This window comes from Podarcis cretensis, assembly GCF_951804945.1.
Source record: "Podarcis cretensis genome assembly, chromosome: 11".
Taxonomy (NCBI): Eukaryota; Metazoa; Chordata; class Lepidosauria; order Squamata; family Lacertidae; genus Podarcis; species Podarcis cretensis.
In genome coordinates, this window is record NC_137180.1 from 5556645 (window position 1) to 5582811 (window position 26167).

Below are 26167 nucleotides of genomic sequence, written 5' to 3' on the forward strand. Positions count from 1 at the left end.
AATAGAACATGTTTTATTTATAATTTTTATAATTTATACAAAATACAATTACATAAACTGATAGGAAAATAATGGAATATTGTTGAAGCTGAAAAACACAGAATCATGGAGCTGGAAGGACCCCAAGGGCCATCTTTCTAGTCCAGCCCCCGCAATGTAGGAAACTCAGCTAAAGCATCCATGACAGACAACCATCCAAGCTCTGCTTAGAAACCTCCAAGGAAGGAGAGTCCAGAACCTCCTGAAGGGAGATCCATCTTCCATGTATCATAAAAAGTAAGCAACACTTATTTGACCGCAGTTATTTGACACAGAGGGGAAAGCCTACACATATAGTCCAAAACATACACAGGGAGTTCAGTATATATGGGATAATTTTTAAAAGCAAGTATTCCTCACTGACATGGTGCAAAAAGATCTTGTCTTTTGGAGGAGCCCTGGCTGCCTAGATAAAACACTATAGTCCCACACACCCTTACCTGGGAGTAAGGCCCACTGAACTCACTGCGGCTTTCTTCTGAGTAGACAGTTATTTACTAGATGCACATCAGCACCAGCACCAGATGACCCTGCTTGGCTAGGTGCTGGGTGGATTTCAGATTTCAGAGTCAGGCCCAGGCTGCCAGGCAGGTCTGGCTCGCCCAACCCTACCCATTGCCACCCCACCACTGCCCTTACCTGACCTGGGGGTTCTGGTCCGTCAACTCTACTGGTCAAAATGGGAGGCTTGGCAATCATCCTTTCCCTCCATAAACAAACCATGCTGTGGCCCCCATTTATGCATTTTTCACCTGTGGCCCCCTTGGAATATCCTGGGGGCTGCCATATAGCCCCTGGTTGGGAAACACTGCTATAGAGGGAAGTGAGGGGCAGGTGGGGTTCATTAACTGGGGAGGGTAGCCCATCTAGGAGAAGGATAACTCTGATCCTAAATATCTGCTTCCTTGTGGGATATCTTTGGGAGAAGGAAAAGCGAGGGAATAAACCCTACACAAATCTGGAGTGGAGTCCTTTGTGTGCCTCCTTCCAGCAATTTCCACAGCCAAGCTGGTGTCAAATGTATTTCTCTGCTTTGCTTTGGACAACATCAAGGAGGCTGAGAGGCAGATTTTCTTGTCCAGGCAACCCAGGACCTCCATACACATTGCCCAGGCTTGTACACCAGGGACGTCACTTCAGTCTCTCAAGACAGATGGATGCCAACATTGACCCTGGTTATATCAAGCACTCATTTCAAACTTAAACAGAAAATTTTATTTGCATATTTTCTTTTCCAGAGTCACTAGGGATCAGATTAATTGAAAGGCAGTTATGGTGTGTTCAGTGTGCACAATACAAACACAATGAAATAGGAATATATCATTTAATAAATTGGATTAATTGATCTAAAACCTATTAATTGACTAAAAAGTCGCTCTGACTTTTTAAAAACTGGCAGGAGATTTTTAGAATATACAATTTTAAATTTAAGTACTACTAAAAACCAAAATTCTGTGTTTTTTTTACTTCAGAAGTATTTGATTATGTTTGCACGTGAGTGAAAGCAATCAATCAATAATAATTTTTCTGTAACATACCAGACAACCTCTTTCCAAAGGTAGACTACAATTAGTGGATGTATAGAAGTTTACAGCCAGGATAGTCCATCAGTTTGAAGCTGCCTGCACTAACAAGGAAATGTTCTGATATGAAGTGATTGCACCCTAATATTTCCCACTTCCATTTTTTCTGAAATCTGTGGTTGTTTGAAGGGGGGGTAGGGTGCACCATGCCAGTCCTCAGTCCTTGCCCATAATTAGCATTTGAATGCTGGAAGAACATGAAATAAATTGCATCTATCCATAATGCCTTTGTTACCAGTGCTTCTTTGTGGGAGTTCCATTACTGATTTTATGACATGAACGCTTAAAAAGCATCTTCATTCCTCTGTTCATACCCAAATTGTGATGCCCAACATCAAGCTATTTTGCAATTCACAATTGTTTATTTTCCCTGCAACAAAAGGAAAAGGTATTGTAATATTATAGCTGCATGTTAAATTATACAGGGGAGGGGAATCAAGTGGGGGGGGGCGGGGACCTGTGATGGTGATACGTGATCAGTTGGTAGGTGGCGAACCAATACCAAGGCCACTTTTCCTGCTTTTGGCCACTCTCATAACAAATGTGCTTAGGTTTAGAGCCCCAATTTTTAGTCCTTGGAGCTGCTTGGCATAAAAATTACCTTATGAAAGTGCCAAAAGATAGTGTGAGACAGCATTCACATGTAATGCTGAGTCATGATTTAGCACTATGTGAATGTGATCTTCCTCCTTCTCCTCTCACCACCTCTTTGCATAGAGGAAGACTTTGGAATATTTTGAAAACTGGGAATTGTGGTTTAACATTAACTGTTATCAGTTTCAAAGCCTGCCACATTCAAACAATGAGTTATAAAGCTGGTTTGTTGAAACAATCTGATTATGCTCTGTCGTAATCCCCTTATTGCCTCACCTTGGGCAATATTCATCTAAGTTTTATTAAGAGTAAACCCACTGAAATTAGTTAATGTGAGCAGGTGGTTCATTAGTTTTATTAGCTTTACTCTGAGTAGAACTTAGTTGAGTACCACCCCTTATGTTAATATTGATGGGCTGTCTTGTGAGCTTCCAGGTGGAGTGGAGGTTTGAACCTGCCTTTCCTACATCCAGACCCTCCAAACTTTTATACTGTACCCCTTTGTCACGTTGGCTCTTGCCAACCATTCACCCCTGCAGGTTAACATGGATATTTTATTGTATTTTTGCTTTCTATGGAAGCCGCCCAGAGTGGCTGGGGAGGCCCAGCCAGATGGGCGGGGTATAAATAATAAATTATTATTATTATTATTCACTGTGTGTGTTCTCATCAAACTGTGGTGTGCAAATGTAACCTCAGAGGCATAAATGTTCTTTATCACAGTAGTGCATACCTATCCCTCCTTCCTTTCTCTTGTAATGGTGCAAGACGACTTTTTTTTTTTTTGCAGGGGTATAGAATCAATTATAAGCTATGGCATTAGGTTGTGGTTTTTTAAAAAGAAAAGTAAGGGCCTAAGTTTACTTCTGTCCTCTGTGTCAGGATTTGCCTAATGCGCCTTCCGTTTAACAAATTGGACAGCTGGCACTTCCTCTGAAATATTTGAGGAGCCTTCCTTTAAGCAGTTTATGTGACGAGCCTTGAATAATTCATGCACGACAAATGATTAGACAAGCCCTCGTCTATCTGGCTGAATTATTCTGCATGTTTGCTGAAGCAGTAAAGCGGGAGAAGAGCATTTCCTCCTCCAGAGGGTTTTACAGTGGTAGTATTGACCCACCCCTAGTTATTGGGTTTCAGCCTTTTGTTGACATTGTTGTAAATGAAAGCGGCCTGGACAGGCCTTGAGCAGCTGGGGTTGGATAATTGTGAAGGATTCGCTGCTTGTTGCTGTTACCCTCACTGTTTGTAGTGGGTTGTTTGCTTTGCCTTGTGTTGAACTGTTGACAAAAGCATTAGATACAAATGGGAACAAATAAAGTGGTGAGGTGCCAGGAGGGCTTGGCAGACATGGAGGTTTACAGGCTGACTGAAATGAGGGCTGTCGGCACTTAATCTGGATGGGAAAGTGTCTAGAAGGTGCCTAGGATGTTTGACTTTTCTTTTCCCTGCTCCCTCTCTCTGTCTCTCCCCCCTTCAGTTGCTGTTTGCAAACAAAGGTGGTAACAAAGCAAAGAAGAGTCGCTTCTACCACTTCTGAACTATATGTGTTTTACTTTGATGGAGTTCCTGCTCTGACTCTGGTTTCCCTTCTGAGAGAATCCGGTTTGTGGCAGGCAAGGGTTAAGCGTTTAAGAGAGAGGAGGGGGAGTTGGGAAAGTGCAGGAGATGGAGGATTGGCGAGAAATGGGAGGTGCAGGATTAGACTAGTATCCACCAGAATGGTATAGCCAGCAAAATTGAAGTCATTTACTGGAACGCTTTTAATTTGGTTTAAACAAAATGCTCTTTTGTATATTCAAATGGGGAGTAGCTCAGCTGTTGTGGAGCCAGAAAATTAATGGTATTTTTTAGTGAAATAGCAGAAAACCATGTCAACAACATAGCTGTGGATGATAATGCTGGAATTTTTATTCATGAGGAATTATCAATGCAGGTTACTGGACAGCATAGTGTGACTGCGAATGACTGAGCATGAGGAAGCGACTGTCCTCCTGCAAAGTCAGTTTCATTTAGCCTTCTGAAAGGAGGATGGGATTTTAATTCCCCCTCTTCCTTTCCCCCTATGCTCTGCAAAGTCAGAGGGGACTGGTACAACCCCCCTGCACAATTAGTTGGGTTTTCCTTCTGGGAGTTATGGAAAAAGCGAAAATCAGTAGACCTGGTAGATTTCAAACGGCGCTGGCTGGTGTGAATGGTGTGACAAAGGATCCAATGCACTTAGGGAGACTTATTTCCAGTAAAGGGGATCTTTCTCTGAGATCAAAGCACCATAGAATTGTAGAGCTCAAAGGGACCCCAAGGGTCATTTACTCCAACCCCCCTGTAATTCAGGAATCTTAACTGAAAACGTCCAGTGAAGGAGAGTCCACCACCTTCTAAGGGAAACTGTTCCACCCTTGAACAGCTCTGACCGTCATAACATTCTTTCTGATGTTTAATTGGAATCTCCTTACTTGTAACTTGAATCAGTTGGTTTGAGTCCTACCTTCCGGAGCCAGAGAAAGCAAGCTTGTTCCATCTTCCATGTGACATCCCTTAACATACTGGAAAATGACTATCAGATCTCTTCTCAGTTTCCTCGTTACTAAGCTAAAGATCTTGGGAGAAGGGCAATGACAGGCCTAGACAGCATCTTGAGAAGTAGAGACATCACCTTGCCAACAAAGGTCCGTATAGTTAAAGCTATGGTTTTCCCAGTAGTGATGTATGGAAGTGAGAGCTGGACCATAAAGAAGGCTGATCGCCGAAGAATTGATGCTTTTGAATTATGGTGCTGGAGGAGACTCTTGAGAGTCCCATGGACTGCAAGAAGATCAAACCTCTCCATTCTGAAGGAAATCAGCCCTGAGTGCTCACTGGAAGGACAGATCCTGAAGCTGAGGCTCCAATACTTTGGCCACCTCATGAGAAGAGAAGACTCCCTGGAGAAGACCCTGATGTTGGGAAAGATGGAGGACACAAGGAGAAGGGGGCGACAGAGGACGAGATGGTTGGATAGTGTTTTCGAGGTTACCAGCATGAGTCTGACCAAGCTGCAGGGGGCAGTGGAGGACAGGAGTGCCTGGCGTTCTCTGGTCCATGGGGTCACGAAGAGTCGGACACGACTAAACGACTAAACAACAACAACAACAACAACAAGCTAAAGATACCCAACTCCCTCAACTGTTCCTCATAAGGCTTAGTTTCCAGATACTTGATTATCTTGATTGCCCCTGTCACTTCATCACCCTCAACTTGTCAACATCCTTCTTAAATTGTGGTGCCCAGAACTGGACACAGTACTCCAGGTGTGGTCTGACTAAGGCAGACTAGAGGGGTGCCATGACTTCCCTTGCTCTGGACACTAGACTTCTGTTGATGCAGCCTAGAATAGCATTAGCTTTTTTGCTGCTGCATCACATTGTTGACTCATGTTAAACTTGTGGTCCACCAAGACCCCAAGATCCTTTTCACACGTACTACTGGCAAACCAGGTGTCTCCCATTTTATATTTGTGCAGCTGGTTCCTCACACCTAAAAGCAGAACCATACACTTGTCCCTGTTGAAATTCATTTTGTTACTTTTTGCCCAGTTCTCCAGTTTGTTAAGGTCATCTTGAATCCCAATTCTGTCTTCTGCGGCATTAGCTACCCCTCCAAGTTTGGTGTCATCTGCAAATTGGATGAGTAACCCCTCAATTCCTTCGTCCAAGTTATTTATAAAGGTGTTGAACAACAATGGGCCCAAGACAGATGCAAGGGTTTTATCTGTGCTCTTGCTAATGTATAGAAAGGGGTGGGAAGTTGTTGGACTCCGACTCCTAGAATTCGGTACGTTTGAATGGCAAGTTGCAATAGCTTTTTACCTGCAGAGGGTCACATGGACTCGAGTTCAAGTTCGTTTCTTCCTTGGCGTACGGTCAAGGGCAGTCTTAGCCGTGAGTCCTTAAGAAGCATAACTCCTGATCAAGGCCTCTGTCTCCTGGTATTTAAAAGGGGGAAGTTGGGCCTTGCCTCGTAAATAGCAATCACCCTTGAATTGCCATTGTAGTAGCATCTCAAGAAGCATCCCAAACTAGGATACATACTGCTCACATTTGAAGATAGATATCTAAGGATGTGGTTTCCTAGACAACCTTGATGAAATGTTAGCTTTTGCAAAGATCTAAACCCACACCAGAGACATTGTTATCTCCGTCCCTGCTGGGTAATTTGTACACTGCAATAGTTTGTTTGGAAACATGCCTGTTGTTCCTTAAAATGGTACTTAATGTTAGATTAGAGAACAGAAGCATCTCCCCACCCCCTTCTGTTTATATCATTTCATTTCTGAACCATTTAAAATGAAGAGCTTGAGCATGTATAGTGTTCAGAAACCTTTCAAATGATATTTTTTAAAATAGATAAATTTCAGCATGAAAATGTTAGGAATGGAGCCGGGGGGGGGGGAGCTTGGCTCATTCTATACAGCTATAATGATAATATATTATATCCCCTTTCCCTGAAAGTGATTCTAACAGCTGAGTTGAGTCTGGTGAATTTAGGAGTGCATGCCAGAACTCTGTTTTAGAGGGATTACTGTAGTCTGTTTTTAACAAAATGAAATATGGATTCTATTATGAAGTACTTACCCCACCCCCCAAAATAGAGACTTCTCAATGTATCTAAAGAATAAAACAGAAGGCTGCATGTTTGAATAACAGTTATCACGCTTAACACGTTGGCAGAATGTGGGAGAGCACTAGACAACGAAACCTGTTTTTCAGCTGCTCTAGTTTGAATTAAAAATTTATTGGCCACTCGTTGCTGACATTAAAACATTTCTAGCCAGGCTTGATCATGCTTTTAACATCTAAAAATTTAACTGAGCACTCTTTCTCCTACCAAGAATAGAAAGCGAAAGAGGCAAGAGCTGTTCACAGAGCTGCAAAAAAATTAGGTGTAGGAAATCATGACTTTTTTTTTTTTTAAAAAAAAGGCAAAATGGATATTTTAATCTTGAGTTCCTTTGCAAATGGGATATGCAGGGTTATAAATTATGGAGCACTCTTCCCCACCTGTGGTTTTCAGGTGGAACTGGTCCAATAGATTTCGTTGCCACTGCCACACTCCACATATGGGCAATGCCAAGTGATAAGCTTCCTTTTTTCTTTCAATCAACATTTCTAAAGCTACGTTAAAAGTGCCACCATTACCAGTATTTACAAATAAGGAGGCTTGTGTTGCAAATCTCTAGCATATTTTGAAGCAGGCATGAGGCTTGGCACCCTTTGAAAGTAAGCTTTCCCTTCCCTGTGAAAGATTTGAAAACTATCCTCAAAGAAGATCAGTAGTATCAACTGCAAGCTAACCTATACAAGTAAATTTCTGTCAACTGCACATAATTCAAAGAAAATATCTGTAAATTCAACATGTAATTGTTAGGAGATGTCAGGTTTTAAGAACCAGTTACTTGTACATTTGGTGGAATTGTAAAAAAAAAATACTGAAAACAGGTATTAGAGTTAAAAAGTACAGGATATCAACTACCTGTTAGGTTAAGTACAAGGTGACGTTGAAAAATAAATCATTAAAATGTATATCTGAATGTGCTAAAAGTGGTTAGAACAGACACAGAACAACAATGGGGAGAGGGGAACCAATGTACTACAGGCCAGTCAAAATGGACCCTATTGCCAGAAGCTCCTCCTGCATTGATGATGTGTAGGGACTGAATTATACAAGACCTTTACTGGGTCCTCAGAATCTGATAAAGGTGCGTTTTAGCCCCATTCACAGAGTAGCTCCTCTGCTTTAATAAGGAGCAAGTCAAAAGAAATACAAACAAAAGCTGGGAGTTGACTTTCTCTTTCTCTGGGCAGGTCCAGTGTGGTTTCCAGAACTGGTTCTGGAAGTGCAGCAGCCTCACACTGGTAGTCTTTCTCTCTGCCTTGGCCTGTAACCTCCCAGCCAGAGGTAAATTCACCATTCTTCTTGGCTTTTGTTGGCTTGTATCCCTGCCCAACAAGGGAAAGGATATGCTGGTTCTTTGAAGGTAGAAGCTGCACCCTCTGCAAACTCCCTTCTCTGAGGATGTATAGCCAACTCATCACAGCAAGTCTTTAAGAGTTACAGACCTTGCCTTCTCTAGTCTATGCCTTTCACCACATGAAATTGCTCCGTTGGATGAAATTGAGCGGATAAAATGATGGCGAAGATTTCTTTGTTGCTGCCACAGGAAAGACCAGCAGTGTGTTCTTACCTGTGCTGAGTCATATTCATTATGAATCTTCTCCCATTTACATTCCAGTCATTGGCCCTGCCACTTCATTACCCTTAGTTTCCTGGAATCTGAAGAAGCCAACAAGGCTCTACAAATGGGTCAGGGGCATTTGACTTAGCAAGATCTGAGAGCAGTAGTGTTATACCCACCCACAGCTCTGTGGCGTATTCTGTGAATACTACAGTCATACCTCGAGTTGAATGTGCTTCAGGTTGAGTGCGTTCGAGTTGCGCTCCGTGTCAACCCGGAAGTAATGGAGCACACTCAAAATGACGTCACACGCATGCGCAGAAGCGGCAAAACGCGACCTGTGCACGTGCAGACGCGCCGTCACGTCTTATGTTCTGTTCGGGATGCAAACGGGGCTCTGGAACGGATCCCGTTCGCATCCTGAGGTACCACTGTATAGTCATTTGCTATAGCATGCCTATCCATGTAAACCAGGCATAAGCAAAGTCCATTGGGGGGGCCTAATCCGGCCCTCTGGTTGGTGTAATCTGACCCTTGTGGCAGCTCATTTCCTGGGGTAAAATTCTAAAAAAAACCTCAACAACTTCAATCCTAAAAAAAGGTCAACAACCTTTGGATGGCCCTTTGGTTGGCCCTCACGGCCCTTCACTTCATCAAATCTGGCCCTCTTTGAAAAAAGTTTGGACACCATTGATGTAAACAGAACAATTCTCCATCCCAGTCTCTTGCGAGACGCATGATAACAACTGCCAGTTTAAAAGCATTATATGTAGGGTTCAGTTATGCTCAGGTGTGGTTTATACGATAGAGTTTGGTGATCCTTGTTACATAATACATATTTGGTCTCATGACTGAGCCCATCCTTTTAAATTACTGACCTGGAAGAGAATTTTCCTTGGCTTCGTTTTGCTGCATTATCCTCTGCACTTGCAGCCCTAGTGACCTTCTCTCTCGCTGTGTTCTGGGGATCTACAGACAGGGCATGACCTCATGCCGCATTAGCAGAAATTAGAAACAAGGAAGTAGATAATGGTTGTTTATATTGTCCTTTGCATGAATACAGTTGGTTCTGAATAGGCATTTTTACAGCCTAATCCTGTGCATGGGGACTGTGAAGGAAGTTCCATGGAGTTCAATGAGACTTATACCCACTTCAGAGTAGATAAGATTGCAGCTTTAGTAAATGTTTTAGTAAGACACGCCAGCCTTTCTTAATTTCTGCTTCCACTGATTTTTCCCCCTGCAGCTTCTAAGCAGCTCACAATCAGGCCCACTAGGGGGCTACTAAAATATGTAGCAAACATTTACTGTAGCTTTGCCTTTGTTTATTCACTTTTTTTAGTATTATTGTCCTTTACTTCCTTTAAGCTGCAATCCAAACACACTTACTCTTTTGAGGAGTAAGTTCCACTGAATAAATACAAAGGCACTTACTTCCAAGTGAACAAACAAAAGCTTACACTGTTACAATTTATAGGGATTGGTTTGGCATCCTATGAAAGCACCCTGATGGTAAACCTAATCAAAATGTTACGCTTCTCTCTTATTTGAAAATAATGCAGCCAGTCTCGCACCTTATCTTTAATTTTCTCATAACTCTGCAATTTCAATTTGTCACCCTCCTGTTCCAAAATTTCCCAATATTTTGGCCATTTGGCCTCCATATTAAGTTTTTTCAGAGCTTTCGCTTCCATGGGTGATAACCACCTTGGGGTTTTACTCTCCAAAAGGTCTTTATATTTTATCCAGACATTAAACAGTGCTTTTCTGACAATATGGTTTTTAAAAGCCCTATGCACTTTAACCTTGCCATACCACAGATATGCATGCCACCCAAAAGCATTATCATAACCTTCTAAGTCTAAAATGTCTGTATTTTCAAGAAGCAGCCATTCCTTCAACCAGCAGAAAGCTGCTGGTTGGGAACTTGACTATTGTTTATTGGTGGGGAGGGAGAGAATTAAAGTCTTGCTTTCAGTTGTGTTACACCCACACATAACTACTGGCCTTGAGTGATGAGTTGTAAGGTTGCTCTAGGCCAGGCATGGCCAAACTTGGCCCTCCAGATGTTTTGGGACTACAATTCCCATCATCCCTGACCACTGGTCCTGTTAGCTAGGGATGATGGGAGTTGTAGTCCGAAAACATCTGGAGGGCCAAGTTTGGCCATGCTTGCTCTAGACAGTCTTGTGAGATGTGTCATAAAAAATAATTCTATTGTCAACTATAGTTGTTATTAAAAAACAACTGTGCCAGGGATTCATTTCCTGTCTAGCATTATTAGCAGTGTGGTGTCTGCCCTTTACAAATATGTCAATGTAGACTGACTGCCTCCATTCTAGTACAGTGGTGCCCCGCAAGACGAACGCCTCGCAAGACGGAAAACCCGCTAGACGAAAGGGTTTTCCGTTTTGGAGGCGCTTCGCAAAACGAATTTCCCTATGGGCTTGCTTCGCAAGACGAAATGTCTTGCGAGTTTTTCCAACTTTTTTCCCCTCCCCCCTTTTTCTAAGCCGCTAGGCCGCTTCTCAGCTGATCCGCTAAGCCGCTAAAAGCCGCTAAGCCGCTAATAGCCGCTAAGCCGTCAATGGGCTTGCTTCGCAAGACGAAAAAACCGCTAGACGAAGAGAATCACGGAACGGATTCTTTTCGTCTTGCGAGGCACCACTGTACTTTAAAACCATAGAGGGAAAAGGGGCTGGATTGGCTCCACAAAAACAGCCATTCTGACTTCTGTACAAATTGCTCTGGTGGACAGTTCACACCTTCCTGAGCTATGTGCCATGTAAACTTCATATAAGTGTTTACTCTTATGTCATGAGTAGGATACGCACCAAGCTATCATGGAATCACTGAGGTGGAGAACAGGAGACTCAACGCCCCCCCCCCAAAAAAACCCACAGGATACATGTTGCAATGAACAAAGCCATCACTTGAAAACTCAAGGTGGTCACAACCTTTAGACCTTGTGTTTTTTTCTCCTGAAAGATGTTCTGTACCTCCATTACATTAAAATAGGTGCCAGTTGCCAAAACACCTTGCAAAATGACTACTGAAAGAGTTTCCAAACTTCTAGGCAATTAGAAGGCAATTAAAAAGGAAAGTTGTTCTGTAGTTGTCCCTGTTTGATCTTGCTGATACAACACTTCACTCCCTCCTCCCTTCTGTGCTATTGCTACTATCCCCTTCACAGTCCAAGTCCTTTTTTTCTGGAATAATTAAATCAGACTAGCTACTCTGCCTGGTTTTTCCCTTTCAAATGCTAATATAAATTCTGATTCCATCCCAATATAAATTTTATAACTTTTTGTTGTTGTTTATCCAGTGTGTCTCTTGCACCCAAATGTTCGGTGTTTATCTGAAAACATAAAGATGCATCCCAGCTCAGTCGTGAGCTTTCAGTCTCTGTCAAACTCAGTTTATCATCTGTGAGTCTAGAATATTAACTTTTCTCTCTTAGTAGTTGTGGGGCAATATCCATCAGAAAATAAGGAAGATGCCCATAGCTAGTTCAAAATTGGTCAGCAAAACCAAGACTAGATAGAAAATTTCAGCCCCATGGTTTATGGGCTGCATATTTATCCTAAACTTCTCTTGCTGCAATACAGCTGCTTTCATGCTTGCATGGAGACCCGTGTGTGCAATAGTGTACTGTATTTTTAATTCTAATCAATTTTTGCTATTTTCTGCCTGGAACGAAAACTTCCTTCATTGCCAAGAAACAGAAGAGTCTATACATTTATTTTCTCTGTCTGTATTCATCTTCCTGCTAAGAAATGCCTTTTATCATACCCTGCGCCTTTATTTTTATCAGCCTTCCCATGATGCTATTCCAGTGATCTTTCCCCTAAGCATTCCTGCTGTGCTCTTCATTTTCTTTCACTGGCTGTACTTCAGCATGGTTGGTTACTTTCACTCTCCATTGACCCTTGTAGGTTCAGTAGCAGCTAGGCCTCACCTGTCTTAGAACCCCTTAGTCAATGATTGCAGAGGAAGCTGTATGTTAAAGGATTAATTTTAAACTTCCACCTGTGTAGCGCAAGGTAGCTGCCCTTGCTGTTGCTTTAAACACCTGTTAAGCTCGCCTTTGTGCACTTGTGAATCAGGAGGGGCCAGAGAATCAGCAGCCCATGCTGACAGAATTATGCTGCAAAATTGGCTGGTATTTTTTGACTTCCATTTTGACTTCCACAACCTGATCTGTCTGTACAAATGCTGTGTGTGTTTGTGTGCGTGTTTAACTGCACACATTGAAGCGAGCCTGCAGACAGCTTAACAAGACCCTCCAAATTAGTTAAATGTTTATATGTCGCCAGCCTTACAACTATGATTAAGCATTTACGCTTTCGGTTTTCCTTTTCACAGCACTCTGCTTTGTTTTAGGTAAGAATAGTCTAATTAGTTCAGTTTGCTGTTTATGGGTAAACAAAATGGCCTGCGTAGCCTGGTATCTCATGTCTGGCGATAAATTGATAGCCAGGGGTTTTGTTTCTTAAGTTAGAGCTGCTGATGTGCTTCTGAGGGCAAGTTGTTCCAAGGCTGACTGAGTCAATAAGACTATATACTTCTATTAAATTTAAGGCAGCAATACAGAACCTGCAGTTCTTCAAAAGGTGTTTGACTCCAGCTCCCATCACCCCTGACTATCAGCCATGCTGGCTGCAGCTGATGGAGCTGGAATCTGAGTCCGGACAGATCTGGAGGGCCACAGGCTCCCTCCCATGTTTAATGTCTCCTAAGCTGCATTCTGCTTCTACTGATTCCTCCCACCCCTTTTCTCTCTTTGGGGCCTAAAAACACCCATTGTTAGAAGACCTGTGTGAGGGCTTCTGCTTGTGCAGTGGGGCTTTCCTCCCTCCCTGCATCCCATGTACTCCCACAATTGGCTCTCAAGGGGTCGTGTGAACCCCCAGAACGGCATGCAGGCGCAAGGGAGGAACTGATCCATCTGGCAGGTTGATATGCTTGTGCAGATGGAACGTTCAACACAGCACAGTGTTGAATTTGACACTCTATGCTTCCACCCTCTATGTTTTAACTATTCAATTACTAATTGAAGTAGATGCTAATGGAAGTAGAGCTAATAGTGGGTTCCTGTTGTGCCTCAGCAAGGAGGCTGTTCCACAGAACAGGGACAGCCTTGGGGATCCCAGTGGATGAGGGTACAGCGTGTACATTTAATCCAGCAATTAATCATCCAGATTATATGGGCTAATCTAGGCATAGAGCATCCTTTCTTGATATAGCAGAAATACCATGGATCCTTAGGATTCCTCTCCCATACTGCCATTTTGTCAGTGATTTGCTTTATGTATACTTCTGATGAAAAGAAAAAGGAACTTTATATGTTTTTTGCAAAATTATTTTACTTCTATTGTTAACTACCAGAACTAAACATTTGTATTCTGCTATATTATATAGGACACTGTTTTCTGTTAATTAACTTCATTTAATCAGCAATTAGTGAAATTAATTAGTGGGTAAAATGGCATATAAACATCAAACACTGCCTGTTTAAATCATAATTTTCATTAAAAGTAATGATTGAACCCTTGCATTACTAATATCAAACCAATTATCTTAAAGAGCCAATGTGAGACAAAGTGATTTGTACTTGAATTTTGTAAAATGCACAACTCTTAAGGCTGCAATCCAGAAATGGGCAGTCTTAAAGCCTCATTGAAATCAATGAGATTTCTACACAAGTAATACGTTAAGCTGCAGTCCTGCAACACTTTCCTGAGATTAAGCACAATTGAATGTAGTATGAGTTACTTCAAAGTAAACATGCATAGAACTTTCATACAAGTCTGATTGAATTAACTGAGGCTTAAATGTGTCTACTTTCTCTGGAGAGAACCCAAAAGCTGCCCTCTTAAGCACACTAGGAGATCTGTTCCATTGGAGAAAGTGAGATTTACTTCTGAGTAAGCAGGTCTAGGCTTGTTCTGGAAGTCTTGTGGAAGATTGTGCTCTGGAGACTAGGACCCAAACCAATTCAAGTTACAAGAAAGGAGATTTCGACTAAACACCAGGAAGAACTTTCTGACAATGAGCTGTTTGACTGTCTCCTTCCTTGGAGGTTTTTAAGCAGAGGTTGGATGGCGATCTGTCCTGGATGATCCAGCGGAGAGTCCTGCAGTGCTTGGGGGGTTGCACTGCAGAACCTTCAGGATCCCTTCCAACTGATTCTATGATGACACACTGCAAGCATAAAAGGGACATTCAGTTTGAACTCCTTTACTGTATATATTATGAGTTCGCACTCTTTCTTTGTTGCTATTTAGACTCTTAACCATGTGGCTTTGCATATGCTGAATGATTATACCCAAATGGCCCAGAATCCTCTTGTGCGGCAGCAGTTCCTAGAATATCTTCAGAGTGGAAATGAGAGGCAGCATAGTAGGCTCAGCACAAGTGCATATTCAGCCAAGTCACCTTTTCTTCTTAGGTCATTTTCCTGCTATGCATACTTTATCAATTTTTTATTCTTGCATTTGTACTTTGAGCAGACTTTATAACACCAATAATGTCATTCAGATAATTATATTATAATTGACCATCGCGATGAGCATCCTTGGCTTTTACTATGGTTTGTTTAATACCCTGGGATGGTCAATTATCTCATAATCCCCACTGTGTTGGGAATTGATGTTTTAATTATTGCACGCAAAATACATCATTGTCCCGGTGTTGTAAAGTTTCACAAGGGAATGATCACATTTTGAGTCCTCAGCCTTATTGTGTGGGAGGGTTCTCAGTTGTCCTTAGTCATTATTTCCAGCTCTAATTTTCCTGAATTCCTTCCCCCCCCCTTCCAACTTGGTCCGCCTGAGGTTAACTGTCTAAGACGCTTTGCCAAATGGTTGAGCAGTATGGAAAGCTTGCTTTAACTGGAGCTTTATTTTGCTGTACCTCGGGTTAAGTACTTAATTCATTCCAGAGGTCCGTTCTTAACCTGAAACTGTTCTTAACCTGAAGCACCACTTTAGCTAATGGGGCCTCCTGCTGCCACCGCACCACCGGAGCACGATTTCTGTTCTCATCCTGAGGCAAAGTTCTTAACCTGAAGGAATATTTCTGGGTTAACAGAGTCTGTAACCTGAAGCGTATGTAACCCGAGGTACCACTGTATTGCCGTCTCCTCCCTTGTTGCACTTTGACCCACATATGCTAATGTAAGTAATATTCAGTGGACATTGGGGGGTGGAAGGGTAATAATAATTCTTGGTTTGCAGTTTGAAGTACTAATTACTGCAGGCAGGCAGCATGCTGATGTTTGCCCTCTTGCTGGTGAGATATTTATGGCTTTCCAGGAGGGTTTCACCCTTTGTGATCAGTAAATTTTAGGATAGGCAGGCCATAGTTGGCATCTGCTTCCAACAGTGACTGACACCCACAATTGCATTAAGGGACGTGGTGCCAACTCCCTACAGTGTGTTCATCTGGTTGCTACTGTTTTTTCCAGCACACACCCCACTTCACCTCTGCACCACTTCCATTCCAGCTGGGGGCTGTGTGTAAAAGCTTCCATCCATATGATTCTCCCAAGAGTGTGCTTAGCATACCACCCAACTAAGGCCTGGGGGCCTTGTGTCACCTGAATGATATTCAAAGCATGTGGTTGAGATACCATGTTATATGGATGCAGGCAGGCATATCAACATAGAGGGGTGGGGTGGGGAGCTGTGCTATGAAGTTATGTGTTAAAGAGGTCTTAGTCATGTCAAATAAATCAATTAGAAAAACCTCTAAATCAGTATATAGAGACTGATCTAGCTTCCAGTGTCCCTATTTTGTTCTAAAGTTCCTCCTGATTTGATATTTATATTTAACTTCAAATTTTGTTTGATTTTCCTTAAATTATAAAATACAAATAACAAAGTTAAACATCTTTTTTCGTAATAACTAATCTGGATTCCATAAATCCAAAGTCATAATAAGTACAATCACATATTTAGTGGGTATATAATTAACAATATTTCAAATATCTTAGGTTTTAAATAACATGGTCTAGTATTCCAAATATTATTACAGATTTATCTGTTTTCATAAATTTGTTTTGTTTCTATTTACTTTTAATTTGTGTTGGGAGTTTCTTTGCTTTCTTGCATTTCCACCATAAATGGGGGGGGGGGGGACACACACCTTGAGTATTAGATTTACATTTTCATCTTCTGATGCTTAAATTTTACAAGCGGCCCCAACCTCACTACTGCTCTGCCTCACCCTTCTACCATCCTGTTTAGGGCAGTGATTCCCATTTGGGAGGGCAGCTCCATTGCACTGCCCCCCACTCCATTATTTTTGAAAGGTGTGCAAATGAACTGCCTTCCCAACACCAGCCACACCTTTTAAAAACATCAACTAGGGCACAACCAAAAAATATGCACAACTGTTCGTGTGTACAGCCAGATGTCAAATGGTACTGACATTTCAAGGTCTTGTCGCAAGCTTGTCTTTTTAAAAAAACAAAACAAAAAACCTTTCTCCTTGAAATTGGAAGCAAGCAACATTCTGTATAGTTCTAAGGCAAAATTTCTATTGTCCACTGGCACGTATTTATTATCAGACTTAGGGCATTATTAAGTGAAAATACTTTCTACTTCATCCACTTGGTCACACTAAAGTTTCTCCTTACACTTCTGTACCCAACTGCATTGAATAATACTTGTTTATATGAATCAACCGTGTGCGTGTGTAAAAAAATCAGTTTGATAACACTGTAATTGCCCTCACCCCCACTGAGAATTAGTCTTTTGCAGTAATTGATGTGGTGGATCATCACCACCCATGTTTTTTTTGTTTTTTTAAAAATAATATTTATTACTTTTAAAGCTTACAAAAAAGAAAAGGAAGAAAGAAGACAAAAGAAAAAAAAGAACAAAAAAGAGAAAAAACAATGCAATACATAAACAATACCAAACACAACCTTAACACATTAAACTAACACTATAAACTAAACCAAACAAAACAAAAACAATTTAAAAACATACATCATACCTTTTCCATATTCTATCTTTCATTCCCTTGTATCATTGACCTCCTCTCACCTCCCTCTTTGTATTCCACTTCCATTAATTGTTTCAGCAATTCCTTTCCATCTTTCTCTATTTTCTATCATATAAATGTCTTAACATATTTTTAATCTCATTTCCATTAAAATTAGTATACTTATTTAAGCTTAACTCCTTATAGTATTTCAGCTAAAGCCATAAAATTTCCTTCCAACATTTTTCTATCACTCATTAATTTTACAATATTTCTATATATAGACTTTAAATTTCCAATCTTCTTCCACCATCTCCTCTCCCCAGTCTCGGACTCTGCCAGCCACTTCCGTCAACTCCATACAGTCCATCAACCTGGAGATCTTATGTCCGAGGCTCTTAACTCTTTTCCACGTCCCTTCTGCCAGTCTTCTTCATATTCTTTGATACTAAAGAGCAGATCTCGGGGAAACTCCAATACAACGATACTTTTATTCCTTCTCAACAGGTCAGCCAGATTTCCATAATTAAAGCTAGGATCCATAAAGTATTTCAGGGCATGTTTCAAAATTCCTCCAAATCCAAAGGCCCCCAGAACTCCAATCTCCTCCTGACCCAAGTCCATATTCCACTTCACCACCCATGTTACCTCTAGTCGGTCACATTGCTTCTGTTTACCAGGATGCAGGCAAGGTAGTGCGGAGGTTGACATGAAGCACTGGATTGGTTTCACAGATGTGTTTGCACCACAGCAGCCTCATTCCTGCCTCATCCTCTACCTCCTGATAAGCAACAGCAACGTGACCAACTGGACACCAAGTGAGTGACAGTGTCCCACCATGCCACCTGCCAATGGTTTTGTGTCGGTGCCAATGCTTAAGAGATCTCCAGCTCCCAATTCCATCCAAGACTAGCACTTTCCTGGGGAGACAGTGACTACTAAAGTAGTTTATGCTGTAGGTTTGTAGTGGTTCACTTTCTCTAAATCCCTGTATTTAGGTTACACTCTAAAATTGGGATAAAGTGGGGTCATATAGAACAATATTTTCAAGTGTATGTATGGACCATTTTTTAGGTCATGTATAGACAGATGCTAGGCAGTATACATTGTCCCAGTGTGTGGATCACCCTTTAAAGAGCTAGCCATAATTTAGCTGCTTTATCATGCTTCTAGGTGCTCTAAATTATAATGTTATTAAGCACCAGAATCAAAGATTAAAAGGGTATTTGTAGCACTGAGGCTAACTAGATTGAGAAAAATTGAAACCATGTGGTTTCAAATTTATGAAAATAAATACTTTCGTTTATATCAGTACCATGGTTTACTCCTCCCTCTTTAGCCATCATTCTAATTGTCATTCAGCAATTAGTTTTCTCCTTATTGCAGCCAATTACTGAGAGAGAGAGAGAGAGAGAGAGAGAGAGAGAGAGAGAGAGAGAGATGAGTCATAGTAAATTGAATTCAAATTATAATCTGCCTTCTCCCCATTTGTGGAATGAAAATAAATGGAGCAGGGGTATTTTTAAGACATGCATAAGGGTATTTGCATAAAGCTGTGGCGGAAGCTCTAGGTTTCTAGTAGTATTAGGACAAAGGGGAAAGGATCTGCCCCTGAACCCTAAATATTGCTTAGAGATGAGAGGTAGTTAGCAACTTCTTTATACTGATCCCAGCCCACTTCCCAACACACCATGAATCTTTCATTAGATCCCTAACTAGATCCCTGTGTATTGCATCATAAGGTAACTAGGGGCATTTTTGGTGGAGCAAAGAAACCTAGTGTGATAATGGGATGCATAGATCCTGATTTGCAAGATTAGACCAGATTTGTGTGCCAGTGTGGTGTAGTGGTTGAGAGCGGTGGACTCGTAATCTGGTGAACCGGGTTCAATTCCCCGCTCCTCCACATGCAGCTGCTGGGTGACCTTGGGCCAGTCACACTTCTCTGAAGTTTCCCAGCTTCACTCACCTCACTGAGTGTTTGTTGTGGGGGAGGAAGGGAAAGGAGAATGTTAGCCGCTTTGAGACTCCTTCGGGTAGTGATAAAGCGGGATATCAAATCCAAACTCTTTCTTTCTGGTGTGGTTACTTTCCCTGCCCCTACCCACGTATTTTCTATTTGCATACATTGCTGGAGCAGCATGGGACTGGGCAGTTAAGAAACTGCTCCTGTAGCATAGCAGTAACACACAAATGACTATATGGTGGTACCTCGGGTTAAGTACTTAATTCGTTCTGGAGGTCCATTCTTAACCTGAAACTGTTCTTAACCTGAAGCACCACTTTAGCTAATGGTGCCTCCCGCTGCTGCTGCACCGCTGCCACACGATTTCTGTTCTCATCCTGAAGCAAAGTTCTTAACCTGAGGTACTATTTCTGGGTTAGCGGAGTGTGTAACCTGAAGCGTATGTAACCTGAAGTGTCCGTAACCCAAGGTACCACTGTATAATGCTTGTGAACAGAACCACAGCTTCTGTATACAGCTTATGTTTTCCTTGAGCAAAACAGTGCAACATTAGCCTTCTGTTTTTAATCTGCAATAGGTGTTCACACATGATATTCTTCTTGACTCTGGGAAATAAAATCAAGCACTTGGTGTGTAAACATATAAATGAATAACTCCCTGAGGCTGTTTAGGTAAAACATGTATAAAACATGTATAAAATCCTGTCTGTTTTTAACTGCTAAGCAAGTTGTAGTGATTTCTGTGGGGCTTTCTGCAAGTGTGTTAAGCATCAGGGTACCAAGATGATCATTTGAGATTACAGTGTCATAGGAAAGAACACCCAGCATTCTTACACATTAAAAGAAGCATTAACATTGAAGTTTTCTTTGTAAGTAAAATAGTTCCGAGTCGTGCCCCCCCCCCACTTTTTTTTTGCCTGATCTGGATTTTGTGTGACTTAACAAAATAAAATTCTTACTAGAGGGCTGCTTGCTTTCTTGAAGTCATGCAAACACTGGGATTACAGGCTGTGTTCCCTTTATTAGACTCCACTTCTACCTTTCATTATGAGGTACTAACTTTCCTGCACCATTGAGACGGCAAGAAGGCTTATCCCCCCGTGTTTTCAATGTGAAATGACAGCAGACGTACTAGCAAGAAGACCTGCTCATGCAGTGCTAACCCCAGCCTGCTCTTTCAAGGGGCACACTGGTGCAGCCACCCACAAACTTGCCAACTTGAGAGTAATCACCCTTGTATTCCGCTTCCCTCCATCAGGATAGTAAAGTGCTCACCAAAGATTAGGTCCTCTGGGAGAGACCTGGTGTTTGGAAAGATCGCCTGGCACTGTTCCCCATTCACAAGAGCCTGTTCACAAGATCTGTTGCAGCCTGCTGTCTCATGAAGTAGATAATGGGGTTGTTTTGCAAGTGAGCCCTCCAGCCCACTGCTTACAGTGGAAGACAGGCAGAGATGTGCTTGTGAATCAGTTCCACACAGCCTGATGCTTGACATGGCTGGCTAGATTATTTCCAAGTAGTTCTTGTGCGGCTCTAATACTGTGCCAGGAGCGGAACCGTTTGCATCTGTTTGTTGCGGAAGGAAATATGAGACCCTGTTTGTGGAGATAGAGCATTAGTTGTTGGTGATCTTCTCAAGGATGAGATATAAACACTTTCCGTCACCTTTCCTCCTCTTTTCTCTGATTTCAGAGCTCATCTGTGTCTCCATCAGCCAGTTTCAGAGCCTCTGAGAAGCACAGAAACTCAACAGACTACTCCTCTGAAAGCAAAAAACAGAAAACAGAAGAAAAAGAAATAGCAACTCGCTACGTGAGTGAAACCGTCTGTATTCTGAACATTCCCAAATGCACCAAGGCTTCTGCAATCTACTACAATCTACTGCGCCTCCTTCTCATACCCGAGAAGGGCGATAGGGCAGAGATGGCTCCAGCTCCTCAGTGAAGGATCGTGCTGGGGCATGCTTGGGCATGTGTTCCCAGTGAAGGCAGCTGTGCCATATCTTCTGTTCTAGATCATCTGTAAGGAACCTTCAGGAACCAGGGAAGGGAGATGGGTTGCAGTTGCAGAGGTGGCAGATGGTGTCATAGGCAGTAGACTATGAGCAGAGCCGTAAAGGCACTTCCTCGTAAGGGGGGGGCGGGCTGTGCTTCTACAAACTTGCCTTTATGGAATTCTGACAACACCCCTAATTGTGAGCCCCTAATTTAAGTACTGAGTTTCAGACAACTGGTCAAAATTGTTTTATCTCAGGAGGTTTTTCCACCCTGAATGTTTCTCAGATTTCTACATTAAAAAATAATGAGATTTTATGTTCTTTGGATTTTAAATTTTGGAGGTTTAATATTTTAAATTTTCTATCTTTGTTGTAAGCTGCTTTGAGACCTATGGTGAAAAAACAGGATATATATGAAAGAAAATATATATATATATATATATATATATATATATATATATATATATATATATATATAAAATTAAATAAGAATACATAATGTGCATAGCTTTAGTAAATAGTCACCTTCTAAAAGAGGCCAAGAGCTATTTTTTCTGCTGTGACCCATGGGGACTTCTGTATGGCCCACCTAGCATGTCATTCGTTCATCGTTGGCCCTTACATTTTTGTTGTCATAATCGTTTTGGCTGTGCAGCACTACCAGTCTTCATATTTGAATAAAATATATATTGGTTGTGCAAGAAGTTACAGACCTATAGAATACTTACTCATTCTTCTTCACTGCAGGACAGTGATGGTGAAAAGAGTGACGACAACTTAGTGGTTGATGTTTCCAATGAGGTATGTGCAGTATCACTTTTGCTACCATCATTTATTGGGCTTGCTTCCTGAATACTTAGGAATTTGTTTTTGTTTTGCTCTGCTTCTGCTTTGAGAAGGAAAGGATAAATTTCTTCTCTTCATCAGACCCAATGGGAAAGCATCATCACTGTCATGTCCTCTGGGCTGGAAGTATGTTTCTTTGGCCATTTCTGCCAAAGGCAATAGTCAAAGGAGACATATGTCGCTCGTCCAACCTACAGCAAATAGGATGCCCTGATTATAATTACAGTTTGTTTTCAGGATCCTTCATCACCACGAGGAAGCCCAGCACATTCTCCAAGGGAAAATGGCTTGGACAAGACCCGTCTACTCAAGAAAGATGCACCAATTAGCCCAGCCTCAATAGCATCTTCCAGCAGCACTCCTTCCTCCAAATCCAAAGAACTTAGCCTTGTAAGTGACTATACAATCTATGCCCGTGCTCGTATCCCTGTGTGCACTGCTGGGTGCCTAAATAGAGAGGGGGAAATAATGAGATGTGCCCCAGTTGCACATCTTGATACAAAACTGCCTTCAGTGCATTTCTACTTTAAAAAAAGAAAAAGCACATTGAAACCCAGGCTCTTTTTAGGTGATAGAGAGGGTTTGTTCTGCTAGCAGTGTCTGAAAATGATGTATATGCCTTTATTGTGATATATTTTTTTCATGCCAGGAAGCTTGCCATTCTGTGGATAAATAAGAGCACACAGGGGTTCTTTGAATATTTTTTTTTCTATGGCAGTTTACAGTAAATTCAGCTTTCTACTTGGACGTGATTTGCTTCTTGGCTTTATTTGTATTACTGGGCTATGTTCAACTACAATCATTTTCTATCTAAAAAGTAATCTGTCATTTACAAGAGCCTTTCTTGACTTGCATAACAAGTCATAATTCAGAAAAGGGCTGCTTGCAAAGCCAGAATAATGTGTTTCTGTGTTCGTACATACATATGCACATATGTGCGCTGTGTGTAAGAGAGAGAGAGAGAGAGAGAGAGAGAGAGAGAGAGAAGAAAATGCCATGCCTTGCTCACATTTTTCTCAGAAAGGCTGTTCTTGCTCTTTTCACACTATTGTCTAGAAGGTGCAGAGAATTGGAGGCAAATTTAGTAGTAGCTCTTAGTGCAAAATTGGTTGTGCAAAATCCCAGGCAGTATAAGGAGTTGGCATGTGACTACAGGGTATATGCATTTTTGCACCCCTGTTTCTATGTTACAGTCCAAAGGTAGGGGAGGAAGGTCTTAGGCAAGCACCGTGTCTCATCCTCACCTCCTCCATGAGACATTACCATATATTACATTAAGTTCTATGCTGAATAACCATTGAACATTGCATATGTCACTGATGCCTTGCAGAAAGGTAGATTCAGACAACCAGATTCAGACTTCTCCACCCGTACTCCTTGACTTCTTTTGTCTGAGTGCTGCAGAAATGCTGTTCTGATGTTTTACTCTCTGATATTTTAGCCAATGTCATAATTTTTTTACTTCATATTTTTATTTTTTTCCTGTAAGCTGTTTTAAGACATGTGGCAAAAAGCAAGATAGAAATTTCTTAAATAATTCAGACAGACTGAACTAGGTTTTGCAGTTTGGTCGCCATCCCTTTTGGGTTCGTTGGCACATTGGCAAAGCAGAGAGACTGTCTTGGGCACCAGACAAATTGCAGCCAAGTCTGTTGACAACAATATAATGCTACTTTCAAACCTACTTTCATCGGGGTGACCCACAGGACCCAATGGGCACCAAGGAGTGCTCCTATGGGCGTACCTGAACGTGCAGGCACCCCATTGGTAACCCCTATTTTAAAGTATTCACTGCATGATGGTATTGTAATTTGATAATAGGGGTTTTTACACTTTGTTGAAGGAGTGTTGGCAGTGGGATCCATTAAACGTCAAATCTCTTCATTCAGTTATGCACATTTTGGGACAGAGAAGGAACATGCCATTGCCTGATCCATCCTATAAATGTGGAGACTGGAAATATAATAGCTGAGTTAAAATCCTTTCCCATCCCATCACTGGGCACCTATCTTAGAAGTTACGGTTCCTCAGCTTCATATTTCTGTCTGTGGGGGGGGGTGACTTAGTGCTTCCAAAGCAATATGTACTGTAACTAAATAAATGATTATATAAGTAGGAGGGCCTAAAAATAACACCACTTAATGTCTGCCCTTTACCTTTCCTGGAAACACCTTAATGATCCAAACGAGACTGGCTTTTAATGCTAATTACAGCAAGCAAGTACTTGATTTTTTGTAATACAGACTGCTGGGAAGTCTGCCTATGTAGATCCCACTGAAATGAACTTCTGCAAGTTGCATTCGTTGTTGTTTTTGCACAAGCTGTTGCTGGATGATTGCACCCTTAGATGCCAGTAAGAGCAGATAAAAACTGAAAGAGAAACCACACAAGTCAACCCGTTCTAGATTGCGCTTTTGTTGATTGCCTTTTGCTGAAAATGTAAATAATCTACCTGTCTCTTTCCACATTAGAATGAGAAGTCCACCACCCCTGTGTCTAAATCGAGTACCCCCACTCCACGGACTGACGCTCCAACTCCTGGCAGTAATTCTACACCAGGATTGAGGCCTGTGCCTGGGAAGCCACCAGGAGTCGACCCATTAGGTTCGTAGACCACTTGAAGGAAGGGCTGCCCTCCTTTTTTGAAAGATCACATTGCTACTTTGCACTCTCTCGCCCATAAAGTGGTTGAGCTCAAGATCTGAGTTCAGATTCCACACCTGCCCTGGGTTTGCTAGATGATCGTAAGCAACTCATTTCATGGTACAGCAGCAAAGGTCAAGACAATGAAGCAGTTTGGCCTTTACAAGTGATCAGTCAAAATTTGCCTTCCGTTTTATGTCTGAGATTATTCACCTGTGCAGAAATGACGTTTGTTTGTTTGTTTATAAAAACATTTATGTAACACTGTAGCATAAAAACATATCACAGCAGTTTACAACAATATAAAACCAAGAAATGACATTATAAAAGTTATTTAAAAAAGTTAAAAGCAAGCAGAAATAATAAACAAACATCAACAGACCATTGTGGGGTGTACTCTCATTTGCCTACATAGGCCTGGCACAATGGAAAGGTTTTCAGCAGGTGTTTAATAGTGGGCACAGGAGGCTCCCACTGAGTTTATGGGCAGTGTTTCACAGGACTGGGCCAATGACACTAAAGTATTAATTTCTCATTGTATCTCAGTCGCTGGAGCATGAGACTCTTAATCTCAGGTTAATGGGTTTGAGACCCACATTGGGCAAAAAGATTGCAGGGCATTGGGCTAGATGAGCTTCGGGGTCCCTTCCAGCTCTCTGATGCCATCAGCCTCACCAACTCTGGGAATGGCCAAAGATGCAGGGATACAAGGGTTCAGGTAGTCCCTCAGGTATCTTGGACCCAAGTTCTTCAGGGCTTTGGAAAGCAGTACAAGAACTTTCAGGCTCAGTAGCAGATGGGCAGCCGGTGCGGCTGTTTAAACAATGGTGTCACCTGTCCCCCCCCCCCCCCATCTATGTTTTGTAGCTTCAGGCCTAAGAACGCCCATGGCAGTACCTTGTCCTTACCCTGCCCCGTTTGGAATAGTGCCCCACGCTGGGATGAATGGGGAGCTGACCAGCCCTGGGGCTGCCTATGCTGGTCTCCATAACATCTCTCCTCAAATGAGTGCAGCAGCAGCCGCTGCTGCCGCCGCCGCAGCATATGGGAGATCTCCAGTGGTGAGTTTCTTTCTTCCTGGTTTGTATCCCATGCTCATTGTGCTCATTGTGTTCCTGAGTGGAAAGGGTTTGTTTTCAACCGAGGCACGAAAAGGGAGGTAGGCTGCCCTAGAGAAGCAAAATAAACCAGGAGAGGCCTGAGCCTCCATGTTTAAAGGCAGTATACCTCTGAATATCACCTGGTGGGAATGACGGGTGTCTTGCCATGCCTGGAAACAGGGTTTGGGAATAAGGG

The 26167-nt window shown here is 42.0% G+C and overlaps 1 protein-coding gene across 6 annotated transcripts in view; it reads left to right on the plus strand.

The window, feature by feature from the left end:
- Positions 1 to 26167, plus strand: part of LOC307227005 (transducin-like enhancer protein 4) — a 139822-nt gene that overhangs the window by 102821 nt on the left and 10834 nt on the right. For all 6 annotated transcript variants that reach the window (XR_013843760.1, XR_013843761.1, XR_013843762.1 and 3 more), the window contains 5 exons: positions 21079 to 21198; positions 22130 to 22183; positions 22466 to 22618; positions 24700 to 24832; positions 25739 to 25932. Coding sequence is in view for 1 of the 6 variants with exons in the window: in XM_079996074.1 (XP_079852200.1) it covers positions 21079 to 21198; positions 22130 to 22183; positions 22466 to 22618; positions 24700 to 24832; positions 25739 to 25932 (654 nt within the window). In the remaining 5 variants the exon portion in view is untranslated. The remainder of the gene's footprint in view (positions 1 to 21078; positions 21199 to 22129; positions 22184 to 22465; positions 22619 to 24699; positions 24833 to 25738; positions 25933 to 26167) is intronic.